The sequence below is a fragment of the Puntigrus tetrazona genome, chromosome 3 (genome assembly GCF_018831695.1).
Source record: "Puntigrus tetrazona isolate hp1 chromosome 3, ASM1883169v1, whole genome shotgun sequence".
Classification (NCBI taxonomy): domain Eukaryota; kingdom Metazoa; phylum Chordata; class Actinopteri; order Cypriniformes; family Cyprinidae; genus Puntigrus; species Puntigrus tetrazona.
The window spans coordinates 22,336,905-22,356,637 of NC_056701.1; the positions used below are offsets into that span (position 1 = coordinate 22,336,905).

Below are 19,733 nucleotides of genomic sequence, written 5' to 3' on the forward strand. Positions count from 1 at the left end.
AAAGGCACGATTTAGTAAAAACACGCTCTCCTATACTTTAATGCATCCTCGTCCGTAAACCAGGAAGATGAGGAAGTGAGAAGCGGATGAATGAGGGCGTGTAGTGCACGGTAGTAAGATATTCCTGGTCTACTACTCCATAGTAAAGTGGGCGTGGCTTGGCTCGCGGCGTCACTTCATTCATTCGCGCGGAACGCCTCTTCGCGCGTCCACCGGCGCTGACGCGGCTGCGCGTGTTTACGTGAGGCGACGGCTCCCGTTTCCTGGCGGAGAAGATGGCGGCTCCTGGTCCAGGGGAGTATTTCAGCGTCGGGAGCCATGTCTCCTGCATCACCTGCCTGGGGCAGCGCCTGCAAGGAGAGGTCGTCGCTTTTGACTACCCTTCCAAGATGCTGACTTTGAGTATCCTTTTGTCGTCTCGGCTTGTCATTGAGTCGTCGGGATCCACAACTGCAAGAGGCCTGGTCTGGGCTAAAGCCAAAGACATTTCCAGCACGGCGAAGACAGTCCACTCGCCCTTCGCTTCCGGGTTTAGCGCGTGCCGAGTCAGGTGCTGCGCGTTTGAGCCTCCGATTGGTTACGGCCTTTTAATCGCGTGCTCTGCAGTTCGCGAGTCCTTCTCGATAACGAGTTCAGCTCGAGTTATTTTTAAGCGCTGTAGCGTTTCAGGTGATAGCAATAATAATAATAACGGTTGTACTGTTCGGTCCTCGCAAAACACCTGGAAGTATTAGGGATTTTTAATATCCGCACTGATATGAGACTTTCTGTACCGAATATAAATACAGTGGTTATTATCTGGCTCGCTTGCGGCGCATTAAATGGATGCAAAGCAGCGGTGATGTCAAATTAACGTTCTTTGTAGTTGTAGATTTTATTCAAAAGAAATCGAATTTTTTAATCAATTCAGTGTAATTAGATTTTTTTTCCCGTGCCTTTTTAATTATATTTTTTGTAAAGGGATGGATATACTTAGGATATACTGTCGTACTTAGTGGAGTCGTAATTTTTGCCCCCTTAAATATTAAATGACATGCGGTATAATGAAATGCAGAATGTTTACGATTCTACTTGTATTGCTAAGAATCCTGAGATTTCAGAGGTGAGCTGGAATGGTTCGTTTGCTTAAAATGTGTGTTTAAAAAAAAAACCTTTCACGCATTCGCTTAGCTCGGTCGTTATCAGCAGTAAACTCACAAGAATCACAGATACAAGTCATGCAATCCGTCTCGGAGCACACGCGTGCTTCTGATTGAACGAAGGGCTTCAGCGCGTTTCTTTGTAATGTCTTTTGAGCTGCGGTCGCTGAGCCATAATGGAAGTGGCTGGGAGTGGACGGGCTGTCAAATGCAGCAGTGCCGCTCCGTCGTGCGGAGATGTGCGCGTGCGTGCTTAGGGGGCGTCAGCTAGCTCGAAACGCTAACAGCCCAGTCTCTGCCTGGCACAAAATGCGCATCCCGACGTGCAGTAACTGTGTTTAATCAGGCCCTTCAGTGTGTTTTTACGCAAACTGTTTTATGTATCCTATGCATCATGCCCTATTTTGTTCGTTACAGTCTTTTGGTCACGTTGAGTTCCCTGCGGTTTGCTTGCTAACCTGCCGATGTGCTGCAGTTCCCTGTTAAACGTTCAAATAACTGTCACAAAATGCCAGAAGCTCTTAAGATTACTAAAACTTAATATATCCGTGGTTTTATTGTCAGACCTCTTCAAATGACAATTTATAACAATCGCCAAAGGAAGCTCATTTAAATGGTCATTGGTCATTTTTGTTGATTTAAACAACTCTACTATGGCATTGATATAATTGTCAGAATTCCCAAAGTCGTTAAAGTCTAATGAAATCATCTCTTGTAATGAAGCCTTTCTTCTGTGTTGTGATGTGCATCTGAGTGTAACTTGGATTGAAAACAAAAGCCTAAGCAGCCTTGATTTTGTGTTCATTACTAGCTCTGCTGTTTCAGTTTTTTTTATTGATGTTTGAAGTATTAAGCAGAATTATTCACGTAATGCAACAGAAAATCCATATCCAGGCTACTTCTGAGGGCTCGGACTGGAGGCAGGTTTGCGTTGCACATAAATGTTTGTGTTTGGGACGCTGTGAGCGTAGAGACTAGTGTACACCGTGAGTTTAAAAAAACGTTTAGCTGAAATGTTTGATGTGAATAAACGCTGCTGAGGTAGCGTTCTCAAGTGAAGCGAGTTTCGGCTTGGACCCGGAAACCCCTTAACAAGCAGAATGGGAGTTAACCACTTTTATCATTTGATCACTATCGCTTTGTCTGCTTTTACAGATTGTTTGATGTGTATGAAGTATTTATGCATGTTTAATCTAAATCCCGGCAGCAGTTAGGTATATATAATTTTTTTTTCAGGGTTGTAGCTGCAGTAGAGTGGCCCTCCAGGATCGTTTTGACGGCCCTGGCTTAGCCAATCATAGCAGTGGGCGTTTACTTCAGTCTGCAATCTACAACGTATATTCCCACACAGAGCATAGTAGGTCAAAAACGGCACTGAAGATGAAGCCCGACCGCAGGGAACAGTACAGAAAAGGCAGATCGTGACCCGTTTAAAGTGAGCGCGAGTGTCCTCCGAGTTGAACGAGGCTCATATCTGATACGTGCTTTCACCACGACACTCATCTCCTTGCTGACAGACACCGTCGTCATTTTATCCTGTTTGTTAACATGAGATTCCAAAACACGTAATTGGAGCGGGCGTGTCTTACAGCTAATACACAAAATAATTTTTGTATTATTAGTATACCGATCTCCCATCTCTCGTATTCGCCAAACGACTGCCTTGACTCGTGTCCTCAGAATGCGCCCCGTCCAGCGGTAAACCCAATCTCAGTGATGTGGTGCTTGTGAACTTGGCCTACGTGTCGGATGTGGACGTCATCAGTGACCGGGCTGAAACTCCTCCCCCTTTAGCATCTCTCAATTTTAACAAGGTAAGGTCAGATGGTGGCCTGCTCCACGTGCTTGTTGTTTATGCGTAATATCTGCGTAATATAATATCGTTTCTGTTTCTTCATCCCTGAGCAGCTTGTAAATAGAGCGCGGGCGGAAAAGGAAGACAAGTTGTCGCAAGCTTATGCAGTTAGTGCCGGTGTCTCTGTAGAGGGCCAACAGCTGTTCCAGACCATTCATAAAACGTGAGTGATGGGAGTACTGGAAAGCTTCTCTTATTATGGGTTTTTAATATAACCTTCAATGCAGTGTGTAATAAAAATAAGAAGGGGTTTGGAAAAATGAATTGTTTGGGTGTCGTTGAGCAAATAAGGTAAAAATAAATGCATATCACATTTTAGACAATGAAAGTGTTTTTTTTTTTTAACATTGCATGCATGTCAGCCTGTTATTGGGGACTCCCAAAACCAAAATATGAACCTTTCGTTACCCGTAATAGGTGCATAGGTTAAGTATTCTTGACATTGGTCTGTATTGTGGAGGACGTGTTTAATGCGATCATGTCAAACAGAACGAGCGGTTCACTTTCTTCCTGGTCTTCACCCACAGCATCAAAGAGTGCAAATGGCAGGAGAAAAACATAATAGTGATGGATGATGTGGTCATCAGTCCGCCATATCAAGTGGACAACTGTAAAGGCAAAGAGGGCAGCGCTTTAAGCCACGTGCGGAAAATAGTAAGTCCCAAAAATGCATTACTAAATATTAAGCACAAAATTTGCCGCTTTTTAGAATAATTTTTGCCAGTAAAGGGAATAAGTTAAATTATAATAGAAATGTTTTCCCCTATTTAATAACACTTCATATTACAGTTATACTATATTAGTAGACTTCTTTTAACAAATTCAGAAGAATCTTACTTGGCCCAAACGTTTGAATAGTAGTGTACAAAAATTGTAAAAAAAATAAATAATAATAAATAAATAAATAAATATATAGTATAGTATAGTATAGTATAGTATAATATATATATAGTCTAGATTGTTGGCTCATGGACATTATCTACATTTAAAGACTTCTGGCTTTCGTTTAGAAATAAGTCAGCAAAGGAAAGACAACTCCATTGATCAGGTTGTTATTGGAGTTTTTAATGGGTTTTTTTTTTTTCATAGCCTAAAAATAGCCAGTTGTATTTGCCTTTAGGATTTAGTAATATAGTCTCACAATGTGAAAGCTTTAACTCCATGCAAATGACAGATGGCCAAAACGTTTACTGTTAATATGAATCGACGGCGTCTCTTTTTGTGTCGGGTGTTAATCTTTGCGTCCTCTGTTCGCAGGTGGAGAAACATTTTCGAGATATGGAGAGCCAAAAATCAGTGCAGCATTCACAGCAAGCTCAACAAACACAGAAAGACTCTGCTTTATCATCATGAGCCCAGGCTCAGAGAGAGGGAACATTATGCTGACAAAGGAAGTGTTGTTTGTTTTAAATTAATATTTTCTGATGGTTTTTTTTTTTTGTTTTGTTTTTTTTTAACCAATCGCCAGACAAAGGTTGAGATAGCTGATACTCAGCGTTTTGAGCAGGGATGACGGTCCTACACATCTGAAGAGAAAAACTGCTTCCACCGACAAAAAAAGAGGGCAAAAATAGAGTGCCCCGTCTTAAAATATCATTTCATGTAGAAAGCATTTGAAATCCCTTCCAACATCCCACCCCCGTCGAATCTCCTTGTCTCGGTCCCCTCCTGTCATCAGATAACCCACTTGTTCACTTCATCTTGCTTGGACAGCCAACAAAGAAATCGCATTTTCTCTTCTAATCCATAATCTTCCTTTCTACCGTCACAAAATGTGGCACTAAGTGTGTGAGGGTAGAACAAAAAACTATTTTCCTAAGTTGTAAAGCCTTTCAAACTGGATAAATACAGTTGAAATTTCGATTGAGCTGAAGGTGGAGTAAGGGGAAATTGAATTGCACTTAGCATCCACCCAACATCTAATTTTCCAAATCTTTTTTTTTTTTTTTTTTTTTTTTTTTTAAATATATGAAACTCCCTTGTTGTAGTTTTACATGTCGCTTTTTTTTAAAGTGACAGACGAAGGAGTAACACTCTTGAGTACTGTAAGCATCCTTTCAGTTTACGTGTAATATATTATGTTGTAACTCTCTTCCATATTTGGTCCTTGCCATTTTGAATACCTCTTCCACAGTGGGACCATTTTCTATGATGCAATGTTTGTATTATTGTTATTATTTCCAAACGCATCCAAACTGGAAGGGTACGTGCAGTGACCGATGAGAGACTCATGCGTGTCTTCGGTGTGTGTCAGCGTTAGGCGGCTCATATCTTGCTCATCTCTCGCGACAGGACTGATCTCTTTTCTGAACGGGAATATTTGTAATCACCTTTTCGGGAAAAGGAAACGTTAAAGCGATATCTTGCCATGTTAAGAGACTGGGACGGGGTGGTGTTGGTGGTGGGGGGGCCGGGCAGCACTGGCTCAAAGCCGAAATCCTCCCGGTCCCAGCCTCGTGAACCTTGTAGCCTGATGGAGGCTCTAGCAGTGGCGCCAAGCTGTGACGGGCATCCGCGTTGCACACCAGTTTATATCGCTGTGTGCTAACGGGGTTGCTGTTCGCCTATAGGTTTCTTTCGCAGTATTTTATTTTTTATTTTTAAATAGTAATGAAGAAATAAAAAGAGAAAAATCTCACTTGTATGAGTGTTAGTCATTTATATTCTACAATATTTGGATGGATGGATAGCTACATTGTGTGTGTGTGTGTGTGTGTGTGTGTGTGTGTGTGTGTGTGTGTGTGTGTGTGAGAGAGAGTGTGTGAGAGACACACCACAAAACTAGTCGTAAGGGACTTTTTTGAAGCCAGTGCTCCACACAGAGACCAGGGCTGGTATTCACAAAACATTTTATCTTACCACTAAGAGTTCTCCTAATCAAATGTTTGTATTTCGGGGCCCATTGCCGACAGCAGACATTTTGAGGATAGTTGTGTGTTGTTCTTTAGTGACTAAGAAGTCCTCTTCACTACTCTTAACGTTTCACGGGTTTAGGATCTAGTTTTGGCGCTAAAACACTTTGTGAAATTCTATTAGAACAAGAATTTAGGACTGACACGCCCACTATTTTTAAGATTTTGTCCTATATCAGCAAGTTAGGAGCTACTTTTAGCATTAAGATGTTTTGTGAAGACATGAGTCTGTCTGGAAGGATATGAAGAAACAGAACAAACTATGAGGATATGAAGAAAAAGAACTGATTAAATCCATAAAACAAAGACGGATTAAATCCATAAAAAAAAAAAAAAAAAAATATATATATATATATATATATATATATATATATATATATATATATATATATGGCATCGTCTCCAAGGTGCTTCAAAAGACCTGCCTGCAAAGCTACTATATTTCTTACTGACACTACAGCAAAAGATAAAACAGCATACGTTTTAGCTGGCGTTTTGGCCGCTGTACAGCGTGGTCACGTAGAGGGTGGTGAAAAGTTAGTCAGTCGTTTTGTCAGGGAATCAAAGGGCATCCCTTGTCCTAGTTTAATGAGTTTGAATGAATATATACGGCCTTTACTGGAATGAATCATTGATGTTGAAGTTTTTCCATTATTCACGTACAAACGTATGCATTATTTAAACACGCATGGTCTCGTGTTTCTGCCCCTGACCCCCATCGCACATCCAGGTTATTAGGACATGGTGATGGGTCCCTTTAGGTTGCAGCGAAGGTGAGCACGTAGGTGTAACTTTAGCAGTGAGATATAGCACGTATATAGTATCTATGCTTATTTATTTGTTGTTATGTAAAACAGAAATAAATGTCAGAAAGCTAGGTAGGCTTTTTTTTATGGACATACAAGAAGTGATGACTGAGGCTGCCGTTATGTATAAAAAAGAAAGTTCAAATGTTTTTGGTATTTAATAACATAGATCTACACATACATAAATATTGCTAAAAATGACATTTTGCCTTTTTAGGTGTGCTGCTCCTTTAAGTTGCTGCATTAGGCGGCCCGATTTCAAACGGTTTTATAAGTTTTATAATAGGGTAAAACGGTGAAATCAGGTCTTAATCCGCACACTTGAGACGGAGGTCCGGGGATATACTCTAGTAATTCATTATGTAATAACTGTTTTAGATGAGACTTGAGGCTGGGTGCTATTGACGACGTATTTCTAAATTTAGACAATAGTGCGTAATGCAATCGTATTTGAGTTTCATCAGAAGTAAAAAGGAAAATAATACAAAGGTAATACCAGGACAGTCGAGGTTTAGGCCTAATGCGTGTTGGATTATGACCAACTGTGACAGCTGCATTTCTGAGCGCACGAATTGTTATTTTGATTCGGATCTTTTAAATAAATACTGAACCGATTCGCAAAACCCGTTCTTCAAATGCGTGGTATTAAACTGCATGTTGGTCTGGAAATGTTTCCATGCCATTTTATCGAAGGAAATGCGAAACAAAATAGCCTAAAAACAAACAAAAGCAGATAGTTAATTATTTTCTTTTACAATTTGATGTAAAGTAATGTTCTGCGCTGAATCATCTGCAGCCAACTGACATGGCACAAAATAATAATAATAATAATGTGCTACATGCAACTTTGTTGACTGTTTTGGAGCGTGCAGTGGGTTTGTTTTGGGGGTTTTAACCCCTAGACGGTATAAAAACAGATCATTACGTTGTGACGTGAAAAAAATCGCTGTTCTTTGAAACATGTTTGAAAGAACCGATTCGCGGAAACGAATCTTCCCATCACTAATGCTTTGCGCATCTTGGTGTGGAGCTGGACTGAATAACTGAGAAATCTGACTGTTGTTACTGACTAAGAGAACCACATTTTTCTTTATATTTAGTGGAGGAAAGAGATAAAGACTCGATGAATTCACTGAATGTACTAGTAGTAGTACAGTTTTAATATTCCATTGACAAAGACAGTAAGTTCTCCTCTACTTGTATCTGTGTTATTGTGTGTGTGTGTGTGTGTGTGTGTGTGTGTGTGTGTGTGTGTGTGTAAGAGAGAGAGAGAGAGTGAAAAAAAGAACGAAATTGAGCCACATATGGTTTTAAGGCGATTAAATGCTTCTGATAGTCATTTCAGCTGCACTGCGAATATCCCGCTCCTCTGTAAACTCCTGTTTTGCGTCTCGACACAGAAACATTTCATAGAAACCGTATGCGTTTATCACAGGGATCCCGTTCCTTTCCAGGAGAACGCTGAGGATCCGCTGACCGCCGCATGCAGAGTTTGGGCGCTCTGCAGAGCTCCTGTTAGCTCTCTTGAAGCTGCCGCCGCACCATGTCGCTATCCATCGCGTTGTTTTTACTCTTTCTGTCTCCGTCGAGGAGCTCGAGACTGTGTAGTCACCTTTGCCGGTGCTATGAACATTCGGACCTGGTTGACTGCCACGCCAGAGGTCTGGAGGACATCCCGCGTGGGCTTCCCCACGGCACCTGGCTCCTGGACCTGAGCGGAAACAAACTCAAGGAGATCCGGAGCCGAGCTTTTGCTGGACTTTGGTCTTTGCGCATTCTAGTGCTCTCAGACAGCAGCATCCAGGTTCTTCAAACACAGGTAAGATCACTTATTCCAGGGGGGCGCGATCCTGGAGATCTACCTTCCAGACCTAAGCAGATGCACCTGAACCAATCTAATTAAAGCGGTAGCTCACCTTAAAATAAGAATATATTTGCTGAAAATGTGTTTTTCTCTTCATTAGAACAGTTTTTAAGAAATTTAGCGTTACGGCTGCCCACCAATGGATCCTCTGCAGTGAATGGGTGAGAATTAGAGTCCAAACGGCTGCTAAAAACATCACAATAGTCCACAAGTTTTCCACGGCGCTCCTTTCTATGTAATGTTCCGTGAAATAAAAAGCAGTGTGATTGTAATAAACAAATCCATCATGATTATTATTAAGTCCTCTATCTATAATATTGGTTTCTCCTGAAAAAAGGGTTATCTTGTTTGAATTAGGAGGTAAATATGGGCAGACCGAGCACTGTTTGCAAGTAAAAACAATCTAAAGCAGCTCTAAACAAATGTGGTGGATTTTGAGAGGAGGCTCTGAAAGAAGAGTTATTATGGATTATGGACTATTCTGGATGATGGATTAGGGCCGTACGGATTATCGTGATGTTTTTATCAGCTGTTTGGGCTCTCATTCTGATGGCACCCATTTACTGCAAAGGATCTATTCCTGAGCAAGCGGTAAATGCTAAATTTATCCAAATCTATCCCAACAAAGAAACAAGCTCATTTACATCTTGGAAGAAATGTTTTGTTTTTTTTTTGGTAAATTATCAGTACATGATCAGTACATTTTAAGTAAAGGTTTTTAGTAAGGTAGGTAGCATTTTAGAGTAACCTATTACTTTAAGAGAGAGTTGACAATAAACTTTGGAGGAAATTAGATCTCAGCAGAATTAGACGCATCTAATTTATACAATCCACATAGCTTTGTTTTGTCAGCTGGGATTTTCATTTGTTTTTAAATCTAGGTTTGAGTTATGAGTTAAAAATATTAGCATTACCTAATGTCTGCGTTGCCACACAGGCCTTCTTCTCACTGTCCTTCCTGGAGAAGCTAGACATGAGCCGTAATAACTTCACTCAGATCCCTCCTAACTTCTCAGAGAGCCTGTCTTCCCTGCGCGATCTACGTCTGGACCACAACGCACTGGCGCTATTGAAAGCTCCAGGTCTTGAGCATCTGGAGAACCTCGAGAAGCTGGACCTCAGCCACAATCGCATCCGATCTCTCGAGCCAGGTGCGTTCCGTGGCCTGTCCCGCCTGCGCTACCTTTACCTCCAAGGGAACCTCCTGGGTGTCGTGCGAGACGGGTCCCTCACCATGATGCCCGTCCTGGAAGTCCTGCTTCTGGGCAACAACAACATCTCTGGGATCGAGGTCAATGCACTAGCGCCGTTGCACAGTCTGTCTCTGTTGGGTTTGGAGAGGAATCATCTGGCGCACCTGAACTTCAAGACGTTCCTGAGCTTGCACATGGCGGCTACGCACCTGCAGTTGGCCGGGAACCCCTGGAACTGTGACTGCGACCTGCACCGTGTCTTCAGCAAGCTGCTCAGCGTGCGGCACCTCCACGTCGACGACTATCGCAACGTAACTTGTCGGGAGCCTTGGCAGCTCGCCGGAGCTTCTTTGGCTTGGGTGGACAGCCAGCTGTGTGTGGCTGAGACCGTTACTGTGTTAGTCATCACCGCTACTGTGATTGTGACCGTGTTTGGTGCCTTGGTCGTGGCGGAGCGAAAACGCAAGAAGCGAAAATACTGGGAACAGAATGAGGGGGAAGAGCAAGAGCAGTAAGGCCATTTTGCATTCTCCTTAGGTCTGTGAAAACACACAAGAGAGCAAATCCCCTAATTCAAGGAAGAAACTGGACTGATATAGAATGAATTGAGTTGATGTGGTGATGGAAACTGAGACTCTTAAGATGCAACTCGCAAACTTTGAACAAAAGTATTTGGTAACTTAGATCCGGTAGAAGGTTTTGTAATCTAGGAAGCATTAGTATTAGAATCTGTTGTAGATAACCAATTAGTTCTGTAGATGTGTTATAGATTAAAATACTGTACGGCAGCTTCATCTCTTCGCCACTTGCAAACTAAAAGTTAAACCTTCAACTCTTGCGCTACAACGTTCTGAAAATGTAGAATTTTTTTTACATTGACTAATACTTTTATTCAGCAAGGATGCTTTGATCAAAAATTACAGTAAAGACATTCAACTTTCTTTTCATCAAACAATCATGGAATAATTATACAATTATGAATTACCGTTTTCAACATCGATGATGATGTTTCTTAAATCAAATCATCATGTTGATTTCTGTGATTATGTTGAAAATACAGCTTTGCATCACATAAATTACATAAAAAATATGGATAACAGCTGTTTTAAATTGTGTATATGTATTTTACTGTATTATTGTTTTTACAGTATTGTCAAAACAAATAAATGCAGCTTTCGTGAGAAGAAGAGACTTCTTTTAACAAAAACCATTTGAAAAACATTTGGATACTTATTTTAGATTTTATTTCATTTTTATGATGATATTATTTCTATATTGTTTTATTTGAATAGTTTTCCTTTCCTGTGATCATTTTTTGTCTTTTAAAGTTTTTATACGTAACAATAACAAATGCTTTCCCCTTGATTTGTGATCTTGTTTTATATAGTCTCAACAGAAAATGATTGCATGTCAATAACTATATTCCTTAGTACAATAAAAACAACGTATTTTATTTGTAGCCTTTCTTCCAACAAATCTCTATCGTGTGTCCTTATGTGCTCAAAACAGCCTGTTAAATTCATTTCCTTCTGGTTGACTGTAAAGCCTCAAAGCCCAAATCTCTGCAGCTGCTGTCAAAGGATTACACATCAATTAATGCACATGGCTCCTCCAGCACCCTGATTCAACTTTCAGACCTTAATTTAATGATAGATTTAGTGTCGTTGCGTTTGGGGAACTCCTCCAGGTTATTACATTGAGCTCTGTTAAAACAAAATACGGACGCAATGAGACTTGTATCTGCAGATGCTTTGCAGCGTCCCAGGCTGGGCTTTAAACCTCTGGAGTTTAAGCAGATTTGTGTGGAGAATTTTGTGGACAGAGAAAGTGAAGAAATCCAGGTCAGTGAGTGTTCGGCGCCATATGGAGCTCTCACTGACAGCAACGGCTATGGGGAGTAATCTCTTTCTTCAGTCAACCAACAATCTTGAGATGTATGAATGGGTATACTTTAACATCTGAGTAAAGCTGTCAACCAACAATCTTATGTTGTTGAAAATTTGTCGATATTTGCTGCTTAGAACAAATAGTCAACAGATAATCAAATAATGTACAGTTAGTATTATAGTCCGCAAAATAACATATTTATTGAACATGAATGAGAACAAAAACATAGTTAAAAAATGCTTTATATTTAATCAGTTTTGGTCTGAGGTTGTCATATATTTGATAGCGCCAATGCTCATTTAGTTTAAAATATATTGTTTATAATAATCCTAAAAATAAAGCCCTGGGACACACACACATATCACTCAAACGTTTCTGACATTTACATCTTTATTTATTTTTTATTACGTTTCATTAATTATGTTTCATTTACTATTATTGGCCACTATTTTATGCAGGTTATTTTAGTGTGATTCATGTATGCTCCGCCCACTGAAATCAAAAAGTTAAGAAACCAAAAATCTCGCAACACCTGTCTGGATGTAGCCAGACGCTTTTCAGTCTTCTCATGGCGAAAGTCAACAGCGGGTCGTCCGGTTGCAGGGCCGTGGTCAGGGCCGGTCAGTTTTGGACGAGACCGCCAGCCCTGAGGCAGCAGCGGAGACTGGCCTCGGTGAACCAGCGCATGAGGGCATCCAGCGCCGTGGGACACGGGGGCAGAAACTCGGCGTGGAGCCAGCAGGAGCTCCCCAACTACCTCTGGTCCAACCCCACGCTGATCTACAGAGATGTGAAGGCTTTTCTCAAAGAAATCGGAGGAGATCCACGGGAGGCTCGCTACTGGTTAACGCACTTCCAGCGGGCCGGTTCATTTCCAGCGTTTGCCGTTCTGGAGGTGAGGTAACTTTGGTTAATGTTACTGTCAACTTGCATCCGGGTGAGACACAGGGCGCGCGCATGATGCAAAGTATCCAGAAAATATGCTACCTATAGCCAAGCTCGGCTTTTTGCTGAAAAAAAAGAGTTGCCTGGCAAAATTGCTCATAATTTGCCCAGTGGAATGATCAGCCTGAGAGTCCAACAGGGTTTAGATGAAAGACTAAATAGCCTGCATGGCTTCATTTTTCTTCATATTGTATTGTATATATATTGTATATGTATATATGTATATATATATATATATATATATATATATATATATATATATACACACACACAATTATTTGATACATTTACGCATAGATTTAATACATTTACGTTTGGATGTTAAAGTTTAAGATAGATGTTTTAATGTCAGTTATACTAATTTATATATGCATCCTGATAGATTTCATGTGTTATTGACCTATGACCTTATATACTGCATATATAGTTATATATTACATTTATTAATATAAATATCTAAATATTAAGTCTAATGTGGCAGACTTGTAAATTGTAAGCAGGATTAATCAGAGGCTGAATTGAAATATTTGACGTGAGGACTCTGCTGACTCTTCAGCCGGGCCGCTGCCTGAATAGTGCATGAGTGTACAGATCCTTTCTGTCGTCTGTTTTTGGTTTGTTGACTCTGTAGACAATTGAGCCTTTTTCTGTTTCAGGATCACTGGTCAAACAAAATGAACTAATTAGGTGGGCTTCACTGCAGATATCCGACCTCTTAATAGACTTTATAGTCTAAATGATTAAAAATAAAGTTCCTTAGAGGGTCATGTATTTACACTCATTTGTCAATGTTTGCTGCTTAGAACAAATAGTCAATACAGATGATAGAATCATTTACGGTTAGCATTATAGTCCACGACATAAAATATTTATATCAATAAACATCAAAGCAGATGAGTTGCAGTATAGGGTTATGGATTGACTTAAGCATCTGTTACCTAACACAAAAGAACCTTCTGAAACCGAAAAAAAAATCTTGAAATACATGGATCAGACTGCTCCAGAGAATTAATTACAATTTATTTGTTTCTATCATTATTTTTCCCCAAACTGATTTTATAGTGGATATTAGTTGTATCCTCTGCATATTTGATGACTCAGGAAATATTCTCTCATATGAGTAATTCATAAGTTTGAGGCAGAAAAAAAGGCAAGTAACACATACCCTCCCGGCTTCTGGGCTTAAGCCGTTTTTTAATGTTCTAAAATGTTCTAATTGAACCATGACCTAATCCTGCCCGTGAAACCGGGCCTGAACTAAACAATTTTTTTGCAGCAGAAAAATTCAGATAGTATGTTTTTGCAAACCACTTCAATGATCTTTATTTCTAATGTGTACATATCCTATACTTACATTTTTATTTAAAATGGCATTATTTTTATGTATATATTTTTGCTTTGTCTGCAGATAGACACCTCAGTGTTTGATAGCCGTGAGATGGTTCAGAGTCTGGCCTTTGGGCTCTCGTTCCTGCAGCGGATGGACATGAAGCTCGTGGTGGTGATGGGATTGCCTCCTGAGGTGGAGGAAGAGACCGGATCGTCCCTCGCCAGGACTACGATGATCAAACACTGTCAAGCTTTAACAGAAGCGCTCCATCACAACTCAGCCAATGTGATGCCCTTCTTTAGCTCTGAGGCACTCTTACAACTGCAGCACGCTCAGGATGAGAGCAGGTTTAGCGGGCACTTTAATCCAGTGATGGCGGTCGGATGGCGGCGTCTCCTATCTCTCACTGTCTGTGTGCTCTCTGTCTGTGTGTGTGAGCAGAGCTCCGTCGGTGCTCGTGGACTCGGCTCTTCTGCAGTGGACTCTGGACTGCAGAGTGATTCCTCTGGTGTGTCCAGTGGGCCGTGACGCAGCTGGCCGCTCCTCTGTGCTCAGTCCGATCCGGGTCACAGCAGCCATCTCCCAGTCACTGCAGCCTCTCAAAGTCATATTCCTGAACAGCTCTGGGGGCGTCCGCAACCAGAACCGCAAGGTAGGGCCGAGATGTGAATGCAGAAAGCATGGTACTATTTAATAATATTAATGCGCGCGTGTGTGAGTGCATGTTGAGTTTGCTCGCACATCTGTCCTCTTTTGCATACTCTCCTTTTCAAGTATTCCAATAATAATAATAATGCATTTCAGGTTTCCAAAAATATGAAGCAGGTTTTCAATCTTAGATTTTTTCTTGAGCAGAAATTCTGCATATTAGAGTGATTTCTGAAGGATCATGTGACACTGAAAATCGTCTCAGGTTATGTATGTAACCATTGTTCCCTGCGTCCTCTAGGGGTCGCAACGATAAAAATTACTCTGTAGCAAGATAGCTTTTTTAAGGCAAATCGGTGAATTGTACCAATTTTAATCAGATGATTTTTGTGCCATGTAAGTGTTCCACTTGAATCATGAGAACATTTTTGTTTGGGTGTTTTCTGGACAGTGCAGGGTCTTATTACTCATTACAAAGGTCCAATCGGTTTTATTAGGGCAGACAATCAAGCTTTTAAAGGAATAGTTCACCCGAAAATGAAAAACATTACGCCATAATCTACTCACCCCCAAGCCATCCTAGGTGTACGTGACTTTCTTCTTTTAGACTTTTAGACAAACGCAGTTTGAGTTAGTTATATTTTTTTTAAATTAAATTAATAACAGTAACAGGATTGATGTCATAGTAACAGGTATGACTGGGATGAGAGCACACACATTTTTCAGCACACTGCACATTGTTTACATAATATTTAACAGATTATTTTATTGTAATACTGATGAAATAATATCAATCACTTTTATTTCTATAGCACTTTTAACAATACAGATCGCTAAAAATGAAGCGTCCCCAACTAAGCAAGCCAGAGGCAGGGGACAGGAACCAAAAACTCATCCATACAGAATGGAGAAAGAAAAAAAACCTTGAGAAAAACCTGGCTGAGTTGGGACCAGTTCTCCTAATAATAATAAGCCTATTTATAACAGTCATAGTATGAATTATGTGTCTAAATACAGATGTATTTTTAAATTGTCATATAACAATATGAACCAAATTTATTGCCTAAATAAAAATATGGTTCAACACAAAAGTTCAGAAATAGGAACAAGGAATGATTAAGAGTTTCTTCAATAGCGTGAATTGAACACAAGGTGGTAGTGTTGCAGTTTGATGTTACAAATGTTTATTAGAAAACGTGATTGAAATTTCTGTATGATGGGCTGTGCATAAACTTCATCCATGACTAAAAGTCACACGATATTCAATTTATAAAAAAAAAAATGTTTAAGTTAATACTTTTTCAAAACAATCACTTTGGCAAAGTTTGTAGTATTAAATAATTATTATTATTTCAATTATTATTTTTGTTCAATATTTAATATTAAATATGTTAATATATATATTAAAAAAAAAAACAGAAACAAAATAATACAAAAGTAAAGATTTTGAAAACATTGGGAGATCCCACAGTATTTAAATACAGATTTACAGTAGTAACAACAAATGATATTTTCTTATATGTTATGTGAAGACTGAATATGTGCAATCAATTTCTGGGCCACATCCTGCGACTAAAGGCAGCCCATTCTTGCATAATCTACATGCTTGGAGCTAATACTCAATGCCAAAGGTTGTGGGCTCGCTTGTTGTCTAAGAACACAGCCATGAATAAAGAATGGTACAAAAACATTCTCCAAGAGCTACTTCTCCCAACCATCCAAGAACAGTTTAATGACAAACAAACGCCTTTTACATAAGACAAAAGTGGATCTGGTAACAAATCAGAGTCAGGAAACTCCCCAGAATTCGGGGTAAATCCTCTAAAGGCAGGTGGCCAAATGAAAGCCTTCAAATTATTCAAATTCAAATTCCAAGCATAGATTGCGCAAGGATGGGTTGCCATCGGGGATGTGGCTCAGAAAATGATTGACAGCATTCAAAGACGAATTGCAACAATAAAAGAATAATTTAAAAAGAAGGGTCAAACTGCAAATATTCAGTGTTTGCATAAACGTAATGCACTTGGTATAAAGGCCTTTTATATTGATGATATACATAAAATTAGGCTATACTTCATTATTCCATAGTAACACCTGACAAAGAGCTCTAAAAACATTGAAGCAGCAGACTTTAAATTAATATTTGTGTCATTCTCAAAACTTTTGGTCACTGCTCTACTTAAAAATCATGGTATTCTGAAATGGCTGCTCGTGCTTTATTTGTTCAGGTGTTGGGTTTGGTGTCATTGCCGGGAGATCTGTCAGGTCTGAGTTCAGCGAAATGGCTGAGTGACGTGGAGCACAGACGCGTCAGGGCCATCGCGCAGCTGCTCAACCTGCTCCCGGCGGAGAGCTCGGCCGTCCTCACCTCGGCCGACACGCTTCTCACGGAGCTCTTCAGCCACAAGGGTGAGAGAGGAAATAAAACACACTTACGACACATATCACAGTCAGAGGAGATCACATGCAAACCGGCGAAGAACATCTTTTGTTAGCTGCTGGATTTTACAAGGTTGACTGATAAGGACTTATCAGAATAAATCGGGCCAATAAAAAGAACATGGATTTTCCCTATTTGTGTGTCTTAAACCCACAATGTGCCATTTTTATTCATGTTTCAGGCTCAGGCACCCTTTTTAAAAATGGAGATCCCATTCACAGGTATGAGATCGATGCTATTCAGTGTGCTCTTTTTAGATCAGAAAGAAGCGGCATCTTTCCATCCGTCCACCATATGAATGAACAAGCGGTTTTCAGTACAACAGGTGTCGGGTTTCTCAGTCAGAATCTGCATCGTTAACTAAACATTTTAAGATGCTTTGTTCACTGCGCGTACGACAAATACAATTATCTGTCTGTATTTACTCACACACACATATATATATATATAAAACACATGTGCCTGGCATGCATGTAATATTCAGTTTTCGCGTGCATATGATACAAAGTTTGTTGGCGTGTTTATGATACTCACCTATTCCAAAAAACAACCCTGCGTATATGCCACGACTTTTTGTTTATATTTGGTGTACTGTTTATACTCGCATTCATTCATGTGTATAACAACTGATCTGTTCTTCACGCAAAGCTATTGTGATACTTAATATTACCACAGTTGCAAAAAAAAGAAAGAAAGAAAAAAAGAGAGACCTGAATTAAATCCTCTTTAATGATCTGTCATATGGACGAGTAACTTCTGTTTTGCTTAATCATTTTTTTTACAGCATCTCTCATGAGAGAATCTTCTTTTTCTTCACAGATACAGTAGCATGGACGACGTTGATATTGACCGTCTCTTGGTACTGATTAACAAGTCTTTTGAGAAGAAGCTGAGAGAGGATTATATAGCTTCTCTCAAGGGCAGACTGCATTCCATTTATCTGTCTCAGGGGTAAGGGTATTGTATTTAAAGAATCTAAAGAATCTCAGAATTGCCTCATGTAACCAGATTGTCGGGTCGCTGGAAATGAGAATAAATAAACAGAAGAGTTTATATTTTCAGAACTCAGTGAATTAATATTTGAATATTGTAACATTATTACATAATCGGTCGATTTTATTTCATGCTTTTCGGTCACATTGTCACAAGTCGTCAGCTGAAGCTTTATGGAATAAAAACAATCAGTAATATATCCAGATGAAAAAAAAAGTTTTACATTTGTATTTCATAACTTTCTCATGTGAAATTACATGCAGCTGGTTGTTTTTGTGGTGAACCACAAACATCATTTTAAAGCATCCTGTTTATTAATCCTCTTCTTGCATTTTGTTGCAGGTACAGCGCAGCTGCTATAATCACCACAGAGCCTGTGAACAGCGGCACTCCATACCTGGACAAATTTGTGGTCAGCAGCGGTAAACAAGGCCAAGGAACCGGTCAGATCTTGTGGGAGTGCATTCGTCAGGATTTGGGCAAGCTCTTCTGGAGATCCCGCGCTACGAACCGCATCAATCCCTGGTCCGTCTTCCCTTCTAGGTTGCCTTGTTGTGATTCTCAGTTTTTGCCCATCTCATTCTGCTTTAAAATCCTCAGGTACTTCAAGCACTGCGATGGCAGTTTTGTAAACGGTCACTGGATTGTATTCTGGCTCGGTCTTTCGGACATCCGTGAGTCTTATGAGCTGGTGGAGTATGCCAAGTGCCTTCCTGACTCCTTCTGTTCTCACGTCACGACAGAAGCAAAATCGCTTCTGCAACCTCAAGGGTCATGAAGACAGTACTTGCCTCACATGCTGTATCTGGTTTTATATCTTAGCCGTGTTTTCGAGTGGCATCGGTAACAATGCCAATGTCATTACAGACCCATAAGAATTTAGTAGAAAGAAATGTTGAGGTTTTGCGTCATCGTCTATTTACTGTAAGGTGAAAAAACTGGTTTAACTAAATATCTTCTTTTGTGTTCTACTCAAAGAAAGTGATTTGTGTGGGTTTGGAGTGGCAGAATTTTTATTTATGCCTGGAATGCACTACTTCTTCTTTTTCTTCTTCTTCTACTCTTAAAATTTGATCAGATTTTTAAAACACTATGCATAGTGACTACACACTATACATTACACCAGCAAGGATCATACACTTCTCAGACTTTAAAGTTGTTCCCATCACAACAAACTCACATAGAAACGTGTGCCTTGTTGCTAGGAGACGCATGACAAATGAAAACAAATGTGTTCTAAAATCAACTGAAAATATCAAAATAAATCACTATTATGACCTCACAAATGGAACGTCAGTGCCACAATATAATCTTTTATTATTATTATTATTATTATTATTATTATTATTATTATTATTATTATTATTATTCACGAACGGAATTCATTATGTCGAGAACAATAATGGCGTTTGAATTTGACTCCTGCATAACTTTGGGTTACATTGACAGCGATTGGGTTTTGGAGATGACGTCATCATGATGGCTTGACAGGGCGCCAGAATAAAAACATTTCTAAAATGCAACGTTGCAGTAGGTCGAAAACGTGTAAACGTGTAATAATAAGTTGTGTAATTTATAATACTAAATTACAATATATTCAAACGATTAAAACATATGTCATGTTCGTTTAATGTCTTGTGGTTATTTTTCTTGTGCGCGACAAATCAATCAATCAATCATTTTTATTTATATAGCGCTTTTAACAACACAGGTTGCAACAA

General features: G+C 39.7%; 3 protein-coding genes across 5 annotated transcripts; all 3 read left to right on the forward strand.

The window, feature by feature from the left end:
* The first annotated feature begins 90 nt into the window (after positions 1–90).
* lsm12a (LSM12 homolog a) lies at positions 91–5,632 on the forward strand. Its single transcript, XM_043233681.1, has 5 exons — positions 91–402; positions 2,820–2,953; positions 3,048–3,157; positions 3,522–3,648; positions 4,252–5,632. The coding sequence occupies exons 1-5, from the start codon at positions 276–278 to the stop codon at positions 4,345–4,347; spliced, it is 594 nt and encodes a 197-aa protein (XP_043089616.1). The 5' UTR covers positions 91–275; the 3' UTR covers positions 4,348–5,632.
* A 2,125-nt stretch (positions 5,633–7,757) lies between these two features.
* On the forward strand, positions 7,758–10,863 carry si:ch211-237i5.4 (slit homolog 2 protein). 2 transcript variants are annotated; one of them, XM_043235650.1, is made up of 3 exons: positions 7,758–7,893; positions 8,148–8,531; positions 9,514–10,863. In XM_043235650.1, exons 2-3 carry the CDS (start codon positions 8,256–8,258, stop codon positions 10,282–10,284), a joined length of 1,047 nt encoding a protein of 348 aa, XP_043091585.1. In that variant the 5' UTR covers positions 7,758–7,893; positions 8,148–8,255; the 3' UTR covers positions 10,285–10,863. The 2 variants fall into 2 exon arrangements, with proteins under 2 accessions (XP_043091585.1, XP_043091584.1); XM_043235649.1 differs by lacking the exon at positions 7,758–7,893 and having other exon boundaries at positions 7,966–8,531.
* A 1,349-nt stretch (positions 10,864–12,212) lies between these two features.
* On the forward strand, positions 12,213–19,615 carry nags (N-acetylglutamate synthase). Of its 2 annotated transcripts, XM_043231545.1 has the most exons (8): positions 12,213–12,551; positions 14,010–14,278; positions 14,373–14,583; positions 16,808–16,988; positions 17,201–17,240; positions 17,839–17,970; positions 18,355–18,537; positions 18,613–19,615. In XM_043231545.1, exons 1-8 carry the CDS (start codon positions 12,225–12,227, stop codon positions 18,788–18,790), a joined length of 1,521 nt encoding a protein of 506 aa, XP_043087480.1. In that variant the 5' UTR covers positions 12,213–12,224; the 3' UTR covers positions 18,791–19,615. The 2 variants fall into 2 exon arrangements, with proteins under 2 accessions (XP_043087480.1, XP_043087472.1); XM_043231537.1 differs by having other exon boundaries at positions 18,355–19,615.
* Positions 19,616–19,733: the final 118 nt, after the last annotated feature.